The sequence below is a fragment of the Lagopus muta genome, chromosome 14, assembly GCF_023343835.1.
Source record: "Lagopus muta isolate bLagMut1 chromosome 14, bLagMut1 primary, whole genome shotgun sequence".
NCBI lineage: Eukaryota > Metazoa > Chordata > Aves > Galliformes > Phasianidae > Lagopus > Lagopus muta.
In genome coordinates, this window is record NC_064446.1 from 13,797,204 (window position 1) to 13,815,334 (window position 18,131).

The window sequence follows — 18,131 nt, forward strand, 5'->3', positions numbered from 1 at the left end:
TTGGGGACCCATTTCAGTAAGTATGTACAGTAAGACACATCCATGCTTCAAGTAGCTTAAAATTGTTTTAAAGAAAGAGGCTTAGCAGTGGAGTTTCCTTGATAAAGCGTTACATTGCTTCTGTGGGTTGCTTTCTGCCTGGCTGTGTAAGCAGCACCACTTACTGCAAAGCCTGCAGAAGTGAACACTTCTGTGAACAAGCCCAGTTCTCTCACAGTGGCACAGCTCTTACCAAGAGGAACTATGGCTGAATTTCCTCTGAACTAGAGCTTATTCAGGCTTCCCAGCATCAACCCCTGAACTTTTATCAGGTTAAAGCCTCTCAGTCCTCGGAAGACTCAATTATGCTACAAGCAGACTGAGAGAAGCTGAAGTTTCAGCAGAGCCTATGAGCCTTGCAGTAAAAGGGAACAGATCAGGTCAGCTCAGCCCAGGGTGACCCCAGCACTGTGTTACAGAAATTAAAACCAGTGTACACACTGGCAAGCAAACATCTTGCCCTAGCAGCAGTCTGCCAGTCACTGAGGGCACAGCATTCTGATTGCCCTTAGCAGATTCACATGCTGTATGGATGTGCCATAGGCTGCAGAGGCAGTTCCTGTTGGCCAGCAGTCACAGCTCAAAGGAAGCGATCCCATGGCTGGGCCACAACTTCACCAATGCAAATAAACACAAGTGCACAGATGCTAGGTTCTGGACCCCTGCTTTCCTAAGGAAAATTCCAGTGACTTATTAATGAGGGAAATGTGTCTCCAAGCCCAGATTTGAACTTGCTTTTTTTGCTGTTGCTGTTTGCCTTTTTGTGTTCTACTGTATAAACTGCAAACCTTCTAAAAGTATCCCTTTAAAAAATAAAGTGTCAAGGGATGGAAGTACCACTGTCATTGGGTTCCCACAGCTTATTCACACTACAGCTCCCCTTATCTCTTGAATTTATACATGCCACAGCAATCTGGGACAGCCCCTCACCTGCCCATTAGTTACAGTGATTTGTGAAATGAATAACGTTTTTCCCTGATACATCTTAGCAAGGTTCCTGGTGTTCTTCTTCCATCCCCATCGTTCAGCCTCTTCTAAATAGGCCCTGTTGTTATTACTCTGTCCTTGAGCTCCCAAACAAGGCACAGCTATGATAGACTCTCCAGCACTGTAAAACTCAAACCCTGGAAGTGCAGAAATCCACAAACTACAGGCAGAACCAATAATCAACCATACTCAGGCACTGACTAGAGAGAAGAAAAAACAAAACCAATACATTTTAATCAAAAGAAGCAAGCACAGTTCTGAAAGTACTGAAATCCAGGAGATTTTGGCTGTCACTGAGCCTCCTGAGGCTCAGGGCAAAGTAATCAACCTCTGCTTTAAATTTTGTAACCGAACAATGAGGAAAGTAAATGAGATTTACATCTCCTGAATGGCATCTGCAAGGATGGATCATCTACTGCTGTAAAGTTCTTGAAAGAGGAACCAATACAAGTTTGCATTTTGAGGGCAGTGTTTTGAATGTAGCAGTTCATGCATGCACAGATGGGTCTCACTGGGGTAATAATACTGCAGAGTAATGTCTTCTGTTGTACAGAACAAAGTAAAGCGTGGTTATACTATGAGTTACCCTCTCACGTTGTGCACGCATTTGGTGTTGTATAAGCTAATTAAACAAGGACATATCTCATATAAACAAAAGGAAATGCCACACGAATTGGCAACAGAAGGAGCTTTAAATGCACTCAAAAGAGTTTCCCTCCCATTTTCATTGTGATTTAATTCCTCTAATTTGGCTTTTCATTGTTAGATCGCTGCCATTTTAAAAACGGCCATTTCTAGAGGGGCTCTCACTCTCTATGCACTACATCACTGGTCCTGGCCAGTGAACTTCTGATTTTATCCTTCTCAGGCAATACCACCTGAATTCCAGCAGCCTGATGTCTCTCTTCTGCCGGTTCTCCACTGCCACCTCCTGAACAGGAAGGAAAAGGAACTGTTCTCAATACGGCTTTTCTTTGGAATGTCTACAGAGGTATCTCTGAACACACTGTCCTCTGTTCAGCACAAAGACAGCAATATTTGGAAGTCTGCTTTGTAGCATACAGCGTACAGGCTGCTCTCTGTAAAGCCTATTGTAAGGATTTTACTTCAGGGTGAAATTTCCTTAATTTACATTATGTGTGTCTGATAAGAAGAACGTACGACATTTACATATACCACTTCTCCAAAACTATTCAAAACGAAAAGCTAATTATTCTTAACTTCTGACAGATTTATTCCTCCTTCAGTTGTCAGCCAAAAACCTCTTAAGGAAAACAGTAAATTTAACTAGCTTTTGTGTGTTGCATTTTCATACTGAGTAACAGTTATTTCTGTCCCCTTTTCAGTCTGAAGATCCTTTTTGCTAACAGATGAGAACCAAGATATCTTAGAAGGAAATTTCTCCTGCTTCATGGTACAGTTGTTTTTGATATTCTCTTTATCTTTTCTTTCTGTTGCTTGCAGTCTGCCTATTCCTCAGGCTGGGGCTGAGGGAAATTGGCTGTTGGGAAAGCAAAACACTGCAGACCTTACTGCTATCTTTGTTCTTATGTGCTAAAATAACAAACCACCAAAGCTATCCTTGGCATTGAGAGATTAGGTGCATGACATGACTACAAGGTAACATGGCTTTTCTAAAGACAAATGGCAATAAACAGAGCTCCATAACTCAGTTTCTATCCTTAAAAAATAAATAAATGAAGAGAAACAGGCCTTTCAATCTCGTGAAAACCAGATTTAAATGTCTTCCATTTTAGTACTGTTCACTGATAGTTTGGGGACTGTGAAAAAGACCCCAGCACTTGTTCAACTAAAGGAGCACTCACGTTAGGCATTGCGCTCAGTGTTCCAGTTACAAAAGTTCTGTGTGTCAGAGGGAAAATGTGTTCAAGCCGTACTGCGAAAGAGGTCCTGTGTTTGGGATGTTTCAGTGCACCCACTAATAGGCAGAGATCCATAGTGCTTTCACTGAGCGAATTCATGAGTTAATGAATTGGAAGGTTGCCTATCAGATGCAGCTTCCCCGAGTTTGTACCTTCTTTCTTCGGGTGATACAAATCTCTTCTGTGCTAGAGGAGTTTGCAATCACATTTGTCCACTGTATACTGCATTAATTCAGGGTTTGCTCTCCTTGAAGCCTCTGACTGTCCTGGAAGCACAGTTCCTGAGGTCAGCGCTCTGTGGGCACCCCATGGCAGCAGCACAGCAGCCCGGCCCCACCTCCGCCATGCCCACTCCTCTTGGCTGGGAATGTCCTCGTGATTCCTCTCAGGAACACCAGTGTTGCGGGGTCAGACCAATTCTGCACCACCGAGGGGAGGCTGCAGCCTGCTGACTTGGGCAGAAAGTTTGATCGCTGCACGACCTGCACTCAGGGAAGGCTCTTATGGTCCCTACTTGAGCTGCTTTAAACCTTAAGAGCTAGAGTGAAGCCAGATGTTACGGTGGGAACCACCAGGCGCCAAATCGCTTTGCTGCAACGTCTGCCGGGGTACAGCAGCTCTCTGGTGGGGGGGAGGCACCACTGTGTGAGGTGATGCTGGGGGCTGAGAGCGGTCTTTGAACCTCAACACGAACTTGAGACCTCAGCTCCTCAGGGCTGCCCTGCAACTGCAGCGGAAGCGCAACGCCGCACAGCCCCACACCTGCCCTCACCGAACCCGCCATTACTGAGGCGCTCAGGGGGGCGGGGCGTCCTCCCCCTCCCCGAAGGCCCCTCCCGCCGCTGTGCGTGTGACGTCAGTGCGCAGCGCTTCCGGGAGCGGGGCGGGCGGTGGAGAAGCGGTGTTCTGCCTTCGGCCGCCGCCGCCATTTTGTTGGTGCGCGCAGGGCGGACGCAGGTCTCGTTTGCCTTTTTTCTCAGCTGTAAGTAACGCTGTCGGCCCAATTCTTCAGTTCTTTTTTTTTCTTTCTTTCTTTTTTCGTTTTTTTTTCTCTCTCTCTCTCTATTGTTTCTAGGGAGGCTGGAGCGGAGGGGTTTGATGGGGGCCGCAGGGCCGGGGGAGCAGTGTGAGGAAGGGCGGTGCGGTGGGAGGCGGCCCGCGGGTCCAGCAGCGCTCCTGTGGGGCTTTGCGTACTGCGCAGCGGGGGAATCGGGGCTCGGAGCACGGAGGGAGGCGGACTTCAGCCGTGCCGGCGGAGCGGAGCTGTGACCTGATACGTGCCGGGTTGGCGGGGGGGGGCACTGAGAAAACGCTGCGTGCGCAGGGCCGGCGGGCCGCGGCTGCACGACCCCATGTGGAGGAACGGGGCTGAGGGCGGCCCGCGGGGCGCGTTGGGACCGCGAGCTTTGTAGGAAGGCGTTATTTCGTGTCAGCTGTCAGTGTTACGTAAGGGCTTCGGTGCATAAATTTAGAGGGAGTCCGTAAGAGCGCAAAAAAAAATAAAATCTTAAGGTGGATCCTGCTGTGAAATGGATTGGGCCTTTCGCGGGTCGATTCTCTAACAGTCTGTAGCAATTACTTGCTCGTTAGCATTTACTCGGGTCCCTTCAGGACAGAACACGCAGCTTCTGTCTTTATTAACTCGGGACTGAAGTGCAGTTAATCAGCGGTTTGTCCTCAGCAAAACCTTTTCTCGAAGGTTCTGTGGGAAATTCCCGCCCTTCCTCTGCAGGGCTCTTTCGTGGGGATTTTATTTAATATTTGCCCGTTTTGTAGAGCCTCATTGCAGGCTGCCAAATGGGAGGGAGCAAAATCCTCAGTTCACCTGTGAGAGAGTTGGCTGGGGGAACAGAATGCTTTCCACCTCAAAAATAGAATAGCTGCAACCTGAGAGTGCCTCACAGTTCGAGTTATATAGGTTGGAAATAGAGGTGGGTAAGAAAATAAGAAACGAGGCACTGACAGATCTTACTTCTGTCTTGACCCTTCGGGGATGTTTATTGATGGATTCATATTTTTATTTCTTACTAACGTGAATAAGATTTTCAGGAGAGCTGAATCTGATTCAGATGGTCCAGTCACTTAGTTTTGCAGTTTTTAAAACATTTCCATAAAATTAGCAAGTGATTTTTTTTTTAACTACCCACCTTGAGAAGTGTCTTAGCAGACTTCTTTTTCAGAAGCAGGTTGCCATGTATGCATTCTAAAAATTCCCTTCTTCCTGCCTCCGGTTGGTGTAGAGGCAACCAGTTTTGTTAGTGACAGTTTGCGCAGTGAAATGCCCTTATTTTTTAATGTTGAAGTTATTTCTAAACTTCTGTTCTTGCTGTCACTAAGTATTGTGAAAATACTTGGTTTGCTCTTCAGAAAGAACACTGAAAGAAATATGTGAGCTTATTTTTGCTAAAGGAGGTGAAATGCGTGCAGTTGATCGTGATGGACTCTTAGTTCTACAGCTGTGCTTTGCTTTCTTTTTCAGCTGTGCATGTACCTGTTTGAACACCGAATTCCTGCATATAACGTCCAGCAACAGAAGTTGGTGGGTTTTGTCTTTGGCAAGTCAGCTGTATTGTGGAGCACCTGCGTGCTGGCAGAGTTCAAAAACTGTGGCTTGGCTCGTGGTACTTCAGTTAGGTTAATTTATCAACATGTGCTGTATGATTACTTAAAAAAACAACAAAAAAAAAAACCAACAGTGTAAAGAGGTTTGTGGGATGTGTTTGAGGCCAGCAAACACATCCCATATATGTGGCTTTCATGTAGTAACTTAAGTACCCGTGGTATGAAGAGCTAAATCTGCAGTTTGTCAGAATATTTGAAGGTTAAGGTCCCTCCAGGAGAAGTCTCTTCAAGGAAATGATTCTCTTCAGTCACTTGAGAGTTTATTTAAAACACGCTCTAATAACATGTTTGAAGCTATTAAGCAAAGATGAGTTGGCCCATTTAGCCTTGATTTGTGTTTCGTAACAGTGTTAGGATGGGAAAACGATGCCTGCTCACCTCAGTAATGTGAGGGAGAAGCTGAGGAAGAAGAATTGAGGAAATGGTTTTCTAGCTCTGTCATTTGATCAAACTGCAGTAATGGACTCACAGCTACAAATACCAGTGTAACACTTCTGTCTTCTGTGTGTTTTTTTTGTGTGTGTTGTTTGTTTGGTTTGTGTTTTTTGTTTGTTTTTGTTGTGTTTTTCAGGAGCAGATGCGTCATTCAAAACAAAGCCACTGCCCTGAGTGGGATGACAGGAGGAGCTGGGATCAGAGAAAGCACAGCAGCAGCCGTAAGCGCAGGAAACGGTCCCACAGCAGTGGACAGGAAAGCAAGCACTATAAACCAAATCATGTTTCAGAAAGGTATAAGACTCTGAATTGAGTAGTGCTAATACTTGTTATTGTATCTAAAATACATGTCCAGGATGAGAGTTTCTAGATGTGCAGAGCTGGTGATTCCTTAAGGTTCGACTCAAGACAAGCTTAAGAGGTAGTTTGTATGCAATATTTAAATCATTAAATAGGAATTCCTTAATAAAAGCAGTAAGTGGTACTAGTTTGGTTCACTATTAACAGTTAAGCATTCAGTATTAAATTTCAAGTGAAAAGTGTGTCCATTTGCTTACTTTTAATGTGAACAAAAGGAGGGGAAGAGAAGGCTTGTTTAATAAATGGTAAGTATGAGTTAGATTTCAATAATGTGGAGGTGGTTTGCTTTTTCTTCCACCCTGCTTTCCCTGGAAGGATGTGTTTTTCTGTTTTTCCTTTGAGAAGAAGATCCTGTGGAATTGTTTTAAGAGCTTGGTAGTTGTGCTTGTAAAATGCTGGCAGGGGTATGTATGTGTTCAGCAGCTGAGGCTCCTGGCCTCTGCGGCTTTAAGGCTGTTTGACTTTTGTTTTTTGTGGGCAGAAGATTCTTGATCCAGATACTTCCTTAAGTATTCAGGTTGAAGTAAAGCACTAAGGAACAATACTGCTAATCTTAGAATCTCCAGGTTCTGTCTTCCCTTTTCAATACTTGGAGCTTTGGAAGAACAGAAGGGGGTTATTGTTGTAGCAGGAGCATTTTATCCTTCGGCTTTGGAGATTGTAACTTGATTTGTTTGATGTATTTTAGAAAGTGCCTCTCCTTTTTGAGGCCACACTTCTTTCTTACTATGCAAACTGAACTGATGATGTGTTTATTGTTCCTGTGGATGGCTGCTATGTATTTGAGACTGACAATGTCATTAGTTCCTAATAAAGTAACGTGAAAAGCTCCACTTCTTTTGAGGAGGGAGTAAATTAGAAAAGTTCTTTGGTGTAAAGACGGATGCTGTGTAACTCAGTTCAATCACTTATCTTGTTGGAACCGCAAGTTTTTGAAGTGGAGAACATTCACTTAAAATATATTTTCAGTCATTATTTGGACGATAGAGCCATAAATGAAAGAGACCATCATGACCGGAGATATGTTGAGGAGTACAGAAATGACTTCTGTGAAGTATATGACCACAGGCATTATCAGAGAGACTATGAAAAGAGTCACCATCATCACTATAGCAAATCCTCTGGTCGGAGCAGGAAAAGTAGTCATAAAAGGAAGCATAAGAGACATCATTGCTCCAGTCACCAATCACATTCGGTATGAGTAATTTTTAACTTTATTATTAATGAATTAGTGGCAATAGACTTCTTAAGTGACTGCTAGAACTTCAATTCCTGATCACAGTACTTTGGGGAACTATTTTATTACTGAAGGATTTGTAGTTGAATCCATTTGTGAGGGTATGAGTATGTTCTTAGTAGCGAGTTTTGGATGGGGCTGTTGGGGGGGCAGCAGTAGCTGCACATTGGGTTTGGAGGTAGCAAGCAGCCACAGCACTGGGGTTATTTTGAGAAATGTTGCATTGAAAACAAAGGCACATAACTATGCTGTAGTACAGTGCAGCCATCCCTTCAGTCTTGCAGCATAGAAAACTGTCTGGTTTTCAGGTAGACTGTGAGATGCCATCCATTTTATTATTAAAAGCAATTTAAATAAAACACCTTTTAAAAGTAAACCCAATTGGGTGTATGGAACATGCATGTCTGGTAAATTGATGAGGAGAAGCTGCACAAGTCTATGCCTGATTTCAGGAAACTGTACTGAGCCATGTGCCTGGCCAGTGGCAGCTAATGTCTCACTGAAGATATCTGATAACGTTGCTGCTTGCCTTCATAGAAGGCACACTGAATTTCTTATGATGGGCACAATGCTTACTGGTAAATCTTAGCTCTGAGTATTTTATGCCATGTTCCTGCTATAGAAACAGCAGGTTGTAGTAGATTATGCCATGCAAACCAGTAGCTTGAAAGTAATTTTTCTTCACTCTTTATCTACAAGGGAAGTAAGATTACTTGATAGTCTTTAATATTTAGATGAGAAGAATTGTCTTTATTTTTAAAATGTGCATTTCATCTGATTGTAAGCTTAGCTATGTAATCAAATATTGCTTTTTGCTATATGATAGCAAAGTATTAGAAGTAGTGACGTTGCATACTTAATCTGTTTTCAATTAAGCCACTGTTTGAGAGTCAAAATTGTGTTGTTTTTTTCTGTTGCCTTATCGCTTTAAGTATTTATCTGAAAATCTGTTCCTTGCCATGTTTTTCTTCTGTAACATAAACTGTGCCCTGTGAATTTCTGGGGACTGAATTTGAAATTGCTCCTGCCAACTGTTCGTGGCCTGGTGCGTTACTGAATGCCTGAATATCTCCCCGCTGAATGAATTGCGTATTCTGCCCTGAATTCACTCTGATATATTGATTGGCTGGACGATCTTGGTGCCGTTTCCAGAAGAGTCACCGAAGGAAAAGATCCAGGAGTGTAGAGGATGATGAGGAGGGTCACCTGATCTGTGAAAGTGGAGACGTTCTAAGAGCAAGATGTATAGAACATTTTTCAACACTTTTTTTAAAAAAACCTTTCAGCAAAAAAGTCTGTTTAGAATAGTATGTCAGAGGAGGGGGGCTGAGGAAATCTTCATTGCTCTTTTTGTTCTGTTTGTTTTTTTTTTCGTGCTTTTGTTTTTTTGCATATCTTCTTTTCTGTAGAGTTTTAAGTACTGTATTCAAAAAGTTGCAAGTAGTAAATGAACTTGAGTTTTGAGATTAGAGCAAGAGATAGGGTTTTTTTTGGCTAACTGTTTTCATGACGCCTGTCCAATAAAATAACACGTTCTGTCGCTGAGATTTAAAGTAATTATGCTTTTTGTAATGGCACATTTTAAAATCTGCATTAGTAATATTCATTCTTACCTAAGTAGTTACATAATTCTGACTTCGGTTTGTTCTTTTTAGATGAAATTGTTGCGACTTTAGGAGAAGGCGCTTTTGGAAAAGTGGTGGAGTGCATAGATCATGATATGTAAGTGTCAGCAAGGGCCCCTCGTGCCACACGGTGCTGCTCAGCTCGGAAACTAACGTTTTTTTGTTTCTCCTTTTGCTCTGTGGCAGCCCTCACTTGGTATTGCCTTTGTATGAGATGGCATATAAAGAAATAGTTTTGGTTGCTTTTTCTCTGAGATCTTGAGAATCTGTCCTTAACAGTAAATTTCCTTTGCCACATTCTTCTTGAGAAACATCTGCCTGAAAGGATTTATTTCAAAAATAGCCCTTTCTGTGTGTGTTTGTGTCTCTGTGTGTGTATATATATGTATTCCTTTACAAACCGTCTAAGTGCATAGTACAAATCACTAATTACTGGAGCCTGAGATCATGTTGAGAAGGCAGAAAGTATTCCTAAGTACAGAGGTGCTTTAAAATTGTCAGTGAGAGAATACTTAGTGTAGCTGTGTTCTTTACAGTAATATCCTTAGCATTTCAGTGTGCTACTGAGTGCAGATCTGCTTGTACGAGCACAAAACATTCAGGATACAAACAATAAAATGAATTACTGCAATAAAATAAATGCACTGATGCCATTAGGAGCACTGAGAGCTGGAACAAGTTATGTAGGCTGCCAAAAAACGGACAAATTCTTGCAGTTGTTTTCTCAGAAGAGAGATTTGCAGGTTTTTGTGTCATCTTTTGGGTGGGTTCCTGATGTTTATTCAAAGTGAATCAGCTGTGTAAGACTGAGAAATAGTTGCATATGCATATGAGAAATGTAGCATATGCTGTGGCTGTATGAGCTTAACAAGAACTGTTTCTGCTTTAAAAAAAAAAAAAAGTAATACCTAGCTTTCCTTTGGAATTTGCTTCAGTCACATTTCCCCTAATCCAGCGTGTAATCAGCTGTGACCTTTGATTTTTTGTGTTCATTTTATTGTAACTAGACTGCTGTGGCCGTGTAGATGTTTAATGATAACTGGTTTTGTTTGTGATATTTCTCTGTTCTGAAGGAGAGGAATGCACGTAGCTGTTAAAATAGTGAAAAATGTTGGTAGATACCGAGAGGCAGCCCGCTCAGAAATACAGGTGTTGGAACACTTGAACACCATGGATCCCAGCAGCACTTTGTAAGTATGGATGGAGAGGAGCATACCAAGAACTCGGCAAAGGAATGAGTCTGTGTGTTTATATTCTTTTTTCTTTTCTTTTTTTAAGCCGCTGTGTCCAAATGCTGGAATGGTTTGATCATCATGGCCACGTTTGCATTGTTTTTGAGCTGCTTGGACTTAGCACCTATGATTTCATTAAGGAAAACAGCTTTCTGCCATTTCATATTAATGACATTAGAAATATGGCTTATCAAATCTGCCAATCTATAAACTGTAAGTAAGCCTGATTACTGTTATCAAACATGTTTATGCGCTCTCTTCTTTTCACTTTGGTAAATTTAATCTGTTAACCGTGGGATATTTTTCCTTTGTTTCTTACAGTTTTACATCATAATAAATTAACTCATACAGATTTAAAGCCTGAAAATATTCTGTTTGTGGAGTCTGATTACATAGTGAAGTACAACGCAAAAATGGTAAGCGTGTGCTTTTTCTCTCAGCATTGCAACTCTGCCTTCATCTGAAGTTTCCTTTTTAGCACAGTTATGCTAACTGGAATTCTGAAAATAGTTTAAATGGGTAGTGTGGTATCTTCTGCATGAGTATGCTTTTAAAAATAGTAACCAACAGCACTTGGATTCTCTTACAGAAGCGAGATGAACGCACCTTAAAGAACACAGACATAAAAGTGGTTGATTTTGGAAGCGCAACTTTTGATGATGAACATCACAGCACTCTGGTGTCCACGAGACATTACAGGGCTCCTGAGGTCATCTTAGGTCAGTGGCAGCCTTCAAACTTCCTGGCAGATAACTGCAGTTCAGCCTGATGTTGTTATTTAGTAAACTGGAGGGGTGCCTCGTGGTTCTCACAGTTGAGCCATCTCTCACAGGTGGTGACTTTTTGAAAGTCTGAAGTAGGAGGAAACATGTCTTGAACTTGAGACACATCCCTCCTTCTCCCTACCAACCAGGGTGGGGAGGGGTGTGAATGGGGAAGGCAGGCATCAGACGATGCATGAAAACTGGGTGTATTCTTCATGGATTGCAGATTTTAAGCATATATTAAAAAGTGAAAGAAACTTTGCATGTTTTGCAGCACTGGGATGGTCGCAACCCTGTGATGTTTGGAGTATTGGCTGCATTCTAATCGAGTATTACCTGGGATTTACAGTGTTTCAGGTATGTGTGTAAAGTTAAGTGGAACGTTTTTGTTACAGATTCCTGACTTTGATCTTGTCATGCTGTATACTCAACATCTAGTTTAATGAGCATTACAGAGATAAGATCATGCAAAACAATTGGAATCTGAAGATGCTGCAGTGATACTTTGGCAAATGTTGCTTTTTTTTTTTTTTTTTAACACAGACACATGATAGTAAAGAACACTTGGCAATGATGGAAAGAATACTGGGGCCTCTGCCAGCTCACATGATCAAGAAATCCAGGTAAGTACGTGACAGAAGGAGTAAGTTGCCTTGTGTATTCCTATTGTAAGAGAAATTTTAGATGTTCCAGTTAAGACTTGCAGGCTTGTTAGCTGCTAGTCTGTTGTGAGAGATTGTGCCAGCTTTAGCTGAGTGTAAGCAGTTGGGAGCAGTCCTAACAGTGACAGCATGTTTTCCTCGTCACACAGAAAGCACTATTTTCACCATAACCAGTTGGACTGGGATGAACACAGTTCTGCAGGCCGGTACGTCAGGCGGCGCTGTAAGCCTTTAAAGGTAGGAGAGCAGGTTTTGATTATCCCGTGTCACGGAGTGACGAGAAGCATAAAACCATGACATTCTGTTGCATTCCCAAATGTGAAAGAGCTTTTAAATACTTTGTTTGTTTTTCTAGGAGTTCATGCATTGCCAAGACACAGATCATCAAAGTCTGTTTGACCTCGTTCGCAGGATGCTGGAGTATGATCCAGCCAAAAGAATTACTCTCGATGAAGCCTTGCAGCATCCTTTTTTTGACCCATTAAAAAAATAAATGAATTCAAATGTCTTTTATGCTTCTCCAAGGAGATTTCCTAGACTGTGTCAGTCAACAAAGGTTGCATGAAACTTTTGTAAACTTTTAAGTTATTTTGTACAGTTAAGTCTGTAAATACTTTTGTTTTGTAAACTGTCATGTTTATCTTGTTGAGCAGTTGTAGTCTTGATTATGGATATCGAAGTGAAAAATAAAAGTAATTTTCATTTTTGAAAACTGTTTTCTCTTTGGAACTTCACCCACTTCTTGGAAGGTGCAGCAGTCTCATTTTTTGGCTGAGATAGTTAATACGCCCTGAATTCATTGTGGCATCTTTAGGCCCTTCTCTTGCAGTGGTTACCAGATGGTCCTGAAGTCTTCAAATACGTATTTCTGTGGAGCTCGATCTGTAATGATGGACAACTAACTTTGGCAACTGGGAAACACTGATCAGCCTGTCATAGAGGAAGGACGAGGATGGGTCCTCGTTTGTAACTCCTGAGCACAGGGCCTGAGTGGTGCTGCTTTATTTTCTTGGGTAGCTTTTGCCCTTCCACGTGTGAGTAGCTGTTTTCTTGGTCCAGCCCTCGGTGCAGTGTGGAGGGCTTACTGGGCAGGTGGGTAGGGTTCATCCTGGCTGTCTACCACTCCAGATGCAGTCTGCACATTTTGGCCATTTCTTGCAGGCTTTAGCATGTAAGTCTTGTCTTGAGAGAAACTGCAAACCATGTCAGCGCCACAGGAGCCCGAGTTCAGGTTTTGTGTTTGCGTGTGTATGTCCTAAAGCTCAGAAGGATTTGAAACTGATGTCTGTTCCACATATATCTGGGGCAGTCTTAATTTGCAAGAGGCTCCAGACGTGCCTATCAGTTACTGTGTCGCTGGGAGGATGCTTTGAAAGCTTATCTTCTGTAAGCAGTGCCACCTGCTGAGCTTGGAGCTGTGCCCTCATCCAGACCCCCTTCCTGGGCTGCTCGTATTGTTGTTTCTCCTCTGCAGGATGGAACTGAATGGTTTGGACCTGGTCAGCAGTGTGCATGGTGGGATTGAGGAGGACAGTGTGAATCCTCCCACGCTGCTTTCTGTCCCACACATTCCTCAGGTGCAAAGCAGGCACTTGGCTGAGCGTATCAGCATAAGTAATGCAAATCAAAGGCAGATGAGAAAGAAAAATATATATGCTGCTCTATCTGTAAAAATAACTACAAAACGGCACTATCAGAAAGTGAAAGGTTGCGTACTCTTGCTTATGCAGTACGTGTAGCTTTTGCTAATTTGTGTTTGCAGCATATGAGCTGAGGGTATCTGATGATGTTTTATAGATGAGTCAAGAGTTGCAGTGCTGCAATCTGTAACAGAGAAAGCCGACGTCTGGCCAAGTCTGGAGGTGTTCAGTGTTTATACAGGAGCAGAACTTAAGACTCCCCGCTAAACAGAATAAAATCAGAAGTGCAAGAAGAAGCGGCTCCCCGTGCTCGGCACTCACGGCTCGCGCTCAGTCGCAGTGCCGCCGCGGGCAGCTCCGCTGGAGGGCGCCATCCCCGCGCGGAGCGGCCGGGATCGGAGCGGGGCGGCCCGGCCGTGAGGAGCTCCCAGCGCCCCGCACCGCCCGGCCCGGGCTGGGAGCGCTCCCCGCGGGGGGCCGGCGGCGGGCAGGGCAGGGCAGAGCGGGGCGGCGGGGGTGGGATCTGCACCGCGTAATCCCCCCGGGGGGCGGCGGGCCGCTCTCGGAGCATCCCCCCGTCCCCGGCGCGGGGAGGGGAGAGCCGCCACCCCCCGCTTCCTCCGTTTAAGACTCGGGCCGGCGAGGCGAGAGCGGAGGAGAGCGGCCGCTCCGCAGCTGCCGGCCCCATTTCGGCGGCGGGGCGGGCGCTGGATGAGCCGCCGGCGGGAGGCGGCCGGCAGCCGAGCGGGTCCGATCGCGGCGCGATGAGCGCGGGCGGCAGCGGCTCGGCGGGCACCGCCACCTCCGCGCTGTGCCTGCTCCTCTCGCTCACCGCCGTGGCCGTGTGCCTGCTGCTGGGCGCTAAGACCGCCGAGCTGCAGGGCCGCCTGGCCGCCCTGGAGGAGCGCGGCGCCGCCGGCCCCGGGCCGCTGCTGGACGCGCTGCAGCCCCGCGTGGAGCAGCTCCTGCGCGAGGTGAGTGCGGCGGGGCTCGGCTCGGGGCTCCCCGGCGGCCGCCTCCTTTCCCGGCTGCTTTTTCCCTCTCGCCGAACTTTTTTCCCCCCTCGTTTTCATTGCACTTTGGAAAGGTTTAACGCGCGAGACCCCGCCGCTTTCCCCCTCGTTGTATTCACCGGCAAAGGTAATCCGAGTACCGAAGTGCCGTTTATCCGGGCGCAATGGGCTGGAATTCCTTCGTCAGAAATTCCCGGACGGGATCCGCGCCTCCGCGCTCCGCGTGCTGCGGCGGTGCTGAACTGCGCGGCGGAGCAGCGCCCGTCTGTGTCCCCACCTCCCGGTTCCGAGAGCTCTGAAATCGACCGCTAAAGCTTTCTATGCTGACACGTTCCTCCCATTGACGAGCTGTTCTCCGCCCGGGGTTCCTCTCTGTAGGCGAACCTCCTGGCGAAGCTGGGCTGGGACACCGCCACTTCCCGGGACACTGTGATGGGTCTCGATCACGGGGGATGCAAAAAAACTGTGTGTGTGTGTGTAAGCCCTGAATGCCAGAACAGAGGGGTGCTTGTGAGGCGTAATCACAAAATCTAGTTAACGTTTTTTCTGCAGGCAGGAACCAGCCTGCCGGCCGTGGCCGTGGTTCTGTTCCAGTTACGCCAATAAATGTGCTTAGCAATGGGAACGGTTTCTGTGGCACTGCCTAAGATCATGTGCAGCCTCTTGCTGAGATTTAGTTAAGTGTGGAAAGCTTGTTTTGTACTGGGAGCGCTCGAGTGGAGATTGTGCAGGGGAAAATAAAGCAAAACCACATAATTGGGCTTCTAATGCAAGAGCGAGCTTGTTGAAACGTTCAGTATGACCAAACTTTTGTCAATGCCGAAATCATGGGTAACAGATTCAAGGAATGCATGGGAGCCATCGCTCTAGCTATTAATCACCACTGTAAACGAGCTTATTCATTTATGATAAAGGTCGAGAACACATCTGTATCGTGGTCACATTCCTCTTCGTTACATAAGGCTCTCACTGGGCAGCATCTGTCCTTCTGTGCTTGGGAGTTTCTTGGGAGAGAGGGAATATTTCCATGGCCACAAACATCAGCCGATGCCTGGGGTCAGTTTTTTTGTTAAACTCCGTTCTGGTCCTTCTTTGAAGTTTACCACAGTATTTCAGAAGTGAAACCAAAGCTCCATATGCTCTCTGTGCACGACCCCTCGTACTTTGTTCTCCGTCACTGCGCGCACAGTTACTGCCTGTGCTGCTCCTGGGGTCTGCGGGTGCAATGTATGGAAGAGCTGCAGGCGCAACGCAAACATGCTGCTTTGCATTGCTTTGAGTGTTGTTTAAGTGTTTGCCGAGTAAGAGAGGACAGGAAGTAATAAAGAAGGGGTAAGTGTGTAGTTAAGGGTATGAAAGCCAATTTGGACAACTGCAGTCAAACTTCTAGCCTCGTGATGGGCATCCATCTGACGGCACAGAGACGACGGCTTTGGGGTTGCAGGACCTTTGCTTTCCCTCGTGTGTTTCTTTAGCCCTGCAGGGTCCTGGGCTGATGCCTCCAAAGCCTTCCCAGCAGTGCTGTCCAAAGTGTGGTGGCATCTCCACTGCGTCCACAGCAAAAGCCCGAATTCGGAGCGCGTCACATTTGTGCTGGAGTGAAAAAGTTAACGTGGGGATGAGAGGGGTGTCCAGTTGTTGTAAACAAAGCCAGACCGTTTTGTTCACAAAGGATTCATTGTCTGCAGTAGGCAGAGAGTGTCCGGATTAATCAGCTTCATGACGAGAACAATTCAATGGGAGAACAGAGGACTCCTTCCAGCATCCAGGACAGGGCAGGCTCTCCCCTGGTGTTCCCAGCAGTGCCTACAGAATGAAAAGAATGGCAGAGCTGCTTCTCTTTTCCTCGAGCACCTTCGCCATCCAAGTAATTTAAAACATATAAAATTCCAGTGATACTTTGTTAGATTCTAAGTGGATGTCATAAAAGTCTCTTTAGATCACTTTTTTGCTGCTTTCTCTCAAGCAAAGCGTGTGTGCTGCTCTCACGCTTCCCTTAGGACAGATTCTCTGTCCGGTGCTGTGAAACCACGTGGATGCTTTCAGGATCTATGTGCATCACATTCAAGCAGCTCGAAAAGGATGCACAGCATTTCAGCAACAGAGAAAACAATCTCCAGAATAAAGGACCAGAATCTAGCTCTCAGGTAGCTGAATTCCTGAATAGTCTGCAGTCATCAGACATTTGAACACAGACTTGATCATCAGCTGCATAAAGGTCAAGCCTGAGCACCCAAAGCTTAATAAGAACATGAGTTTTCTCTCTTGTAAATGTTGGAGTACAGACTCCAGTTACCAGATTGCTGTTGCTCTCCTGGTAGATGCTTTGGGTGAGTCAGAGGATTCAAGAGGACTCAGAGAGTAATGACTGTGAGTGAAGAGGAATTGCCCCTACTCTTGCAGGGCTACCCCAGCCACAAGCACTGTGCCTCAGCTCACATAACTTGCCTGTCGTCAGGACTCAGTAACTCCAACTTGGCACTGCCCTAAATGCAGGCATGAACATTTTGGTTGGCTTAGAGAGCAGGCAGAATGTGCTCACATCTGTCTGCAATATGCCACGTGGGCAGATTTGGGGAATTTATACTTGTTATAGTAATCCCGCCGATCACTTCTTCGCCTTACGATGGCACTGTGTTGGTCTTGAGGTGGATCTGGGGGTGTGTGAGCACCACAGTGTCTGCCCATCACCCCCTCACCCAGCTCCTAAAGAGAACCATAGTGCTTCACGTAGCGTGAGTACAGATACAAAATCAGCAGCATCAGGTGTTGTGTGAGCATCCCCTGCTAGGTGACCTGCTGTGCTTGGTGGCAGAGCAGCATTTGCATCACTTTGCCTTTGGCCAGTGGAGCAGCACAGGGTTCTCTGCAGCACTGCTTCTGCCGACAAATGCACTGAGAAAGCTCAACAACTGATAACTGTCCCATGCATGTGCACAAATCCAGCCCATGGGGCTCGGCCCAGGTGACTTTGGGGTTTGCAGAATGGGCGTCATTGCTTGAAACATTCAATATATTGTGTGCTGCTCTACGCTTTGTCTTGCAAAGCTAAACACAGCAGGGTGAAACCATCTTCCTCAAAGGAAGCGCACTGGACGCTTGGGCTGTTGGTGTGCACACACAGTATGCTGTGAGATAGAACGTGTTCCCTAAGTGGCTGTTCTTATTCCTTCTCCGAACAGAAGCTGGGCGAAGGACTCGCAAAGCTGCGGACGGCGAGAGAGGCTCCGTCCGACTGCATGTGCCCACCAGGTAAGTGCAGAGGGATCAGCACAGCCACACCGCACTGCCTGGGAGCTGCCAGCTCTGTATCCACCTACACCATGTAAAAAATGTTTCTCCAAGCTGAATCCCTGCCTCGTGTTGGGGGACTGTTGATTTCTTCCACCGCCTCGCTATGGCCTGCATATAGATCAAGGAGTTGGAGGTTTGGATCTTCAGCTGTATGAACAGCGGAGTGAACAGCTTTGCTCGGTTGTGAGCACCGGGTGTTGGGCCAAAACAATTTAGAAGCAGTAACAAAATCACTGTGGCTTAATGCAAGTGTGATAATTAAAAGCTGCAGCCTCTCTGCTGTTAGGAGGGAGCGACATCTCCGGCACTGCTTTGCCGTATGAAAGCTGTCGCTGATT

The 18,131-nt window shown here is 45.6% G+C and overlaps 1 protein-coding gene across 1 annotated transcript; it reads left to right on the top strand.

The window, feature by feature from the left end:
• The first annotated feature begins 3,759 nt into the window (after positions 1–3,759).
• On the top strand, positions 3,760–12,556 carry CLK4 (CDC like kinase 4). Its single transcript, XM_048960212.1, has 14 exons — positions 3,760–3,891; positions 5,389–5,448; positions 6,103–6,260; positions 7,296–7,521; positions 8,716–8,806; positions 9,219–9,285; positions 10,262–10,378; positions 10,467–10,633; positions 10,742–10,836; positions 11,010–11,139; positions 11,459–11,541; positions 11,728–11,807; positions 11,996–12,083; positions 12,202–12,556. The coding sequence occupies exons 2-14, from the start codon at positions 5,395–5,397 to the stop codon at positions 12,337–12,339; spliced, it is 1,494 nt and encodes a 497-aa protein (XP_048816169.1). The 5' UTR covers positions 3,760–3,891; positions 5,389–5,394; the 3' UTR covers positions 12,340–12,556.
• The last annotated feature ends 5,575 nt before the right edge of the window (positions 12,557–18,131 follow it).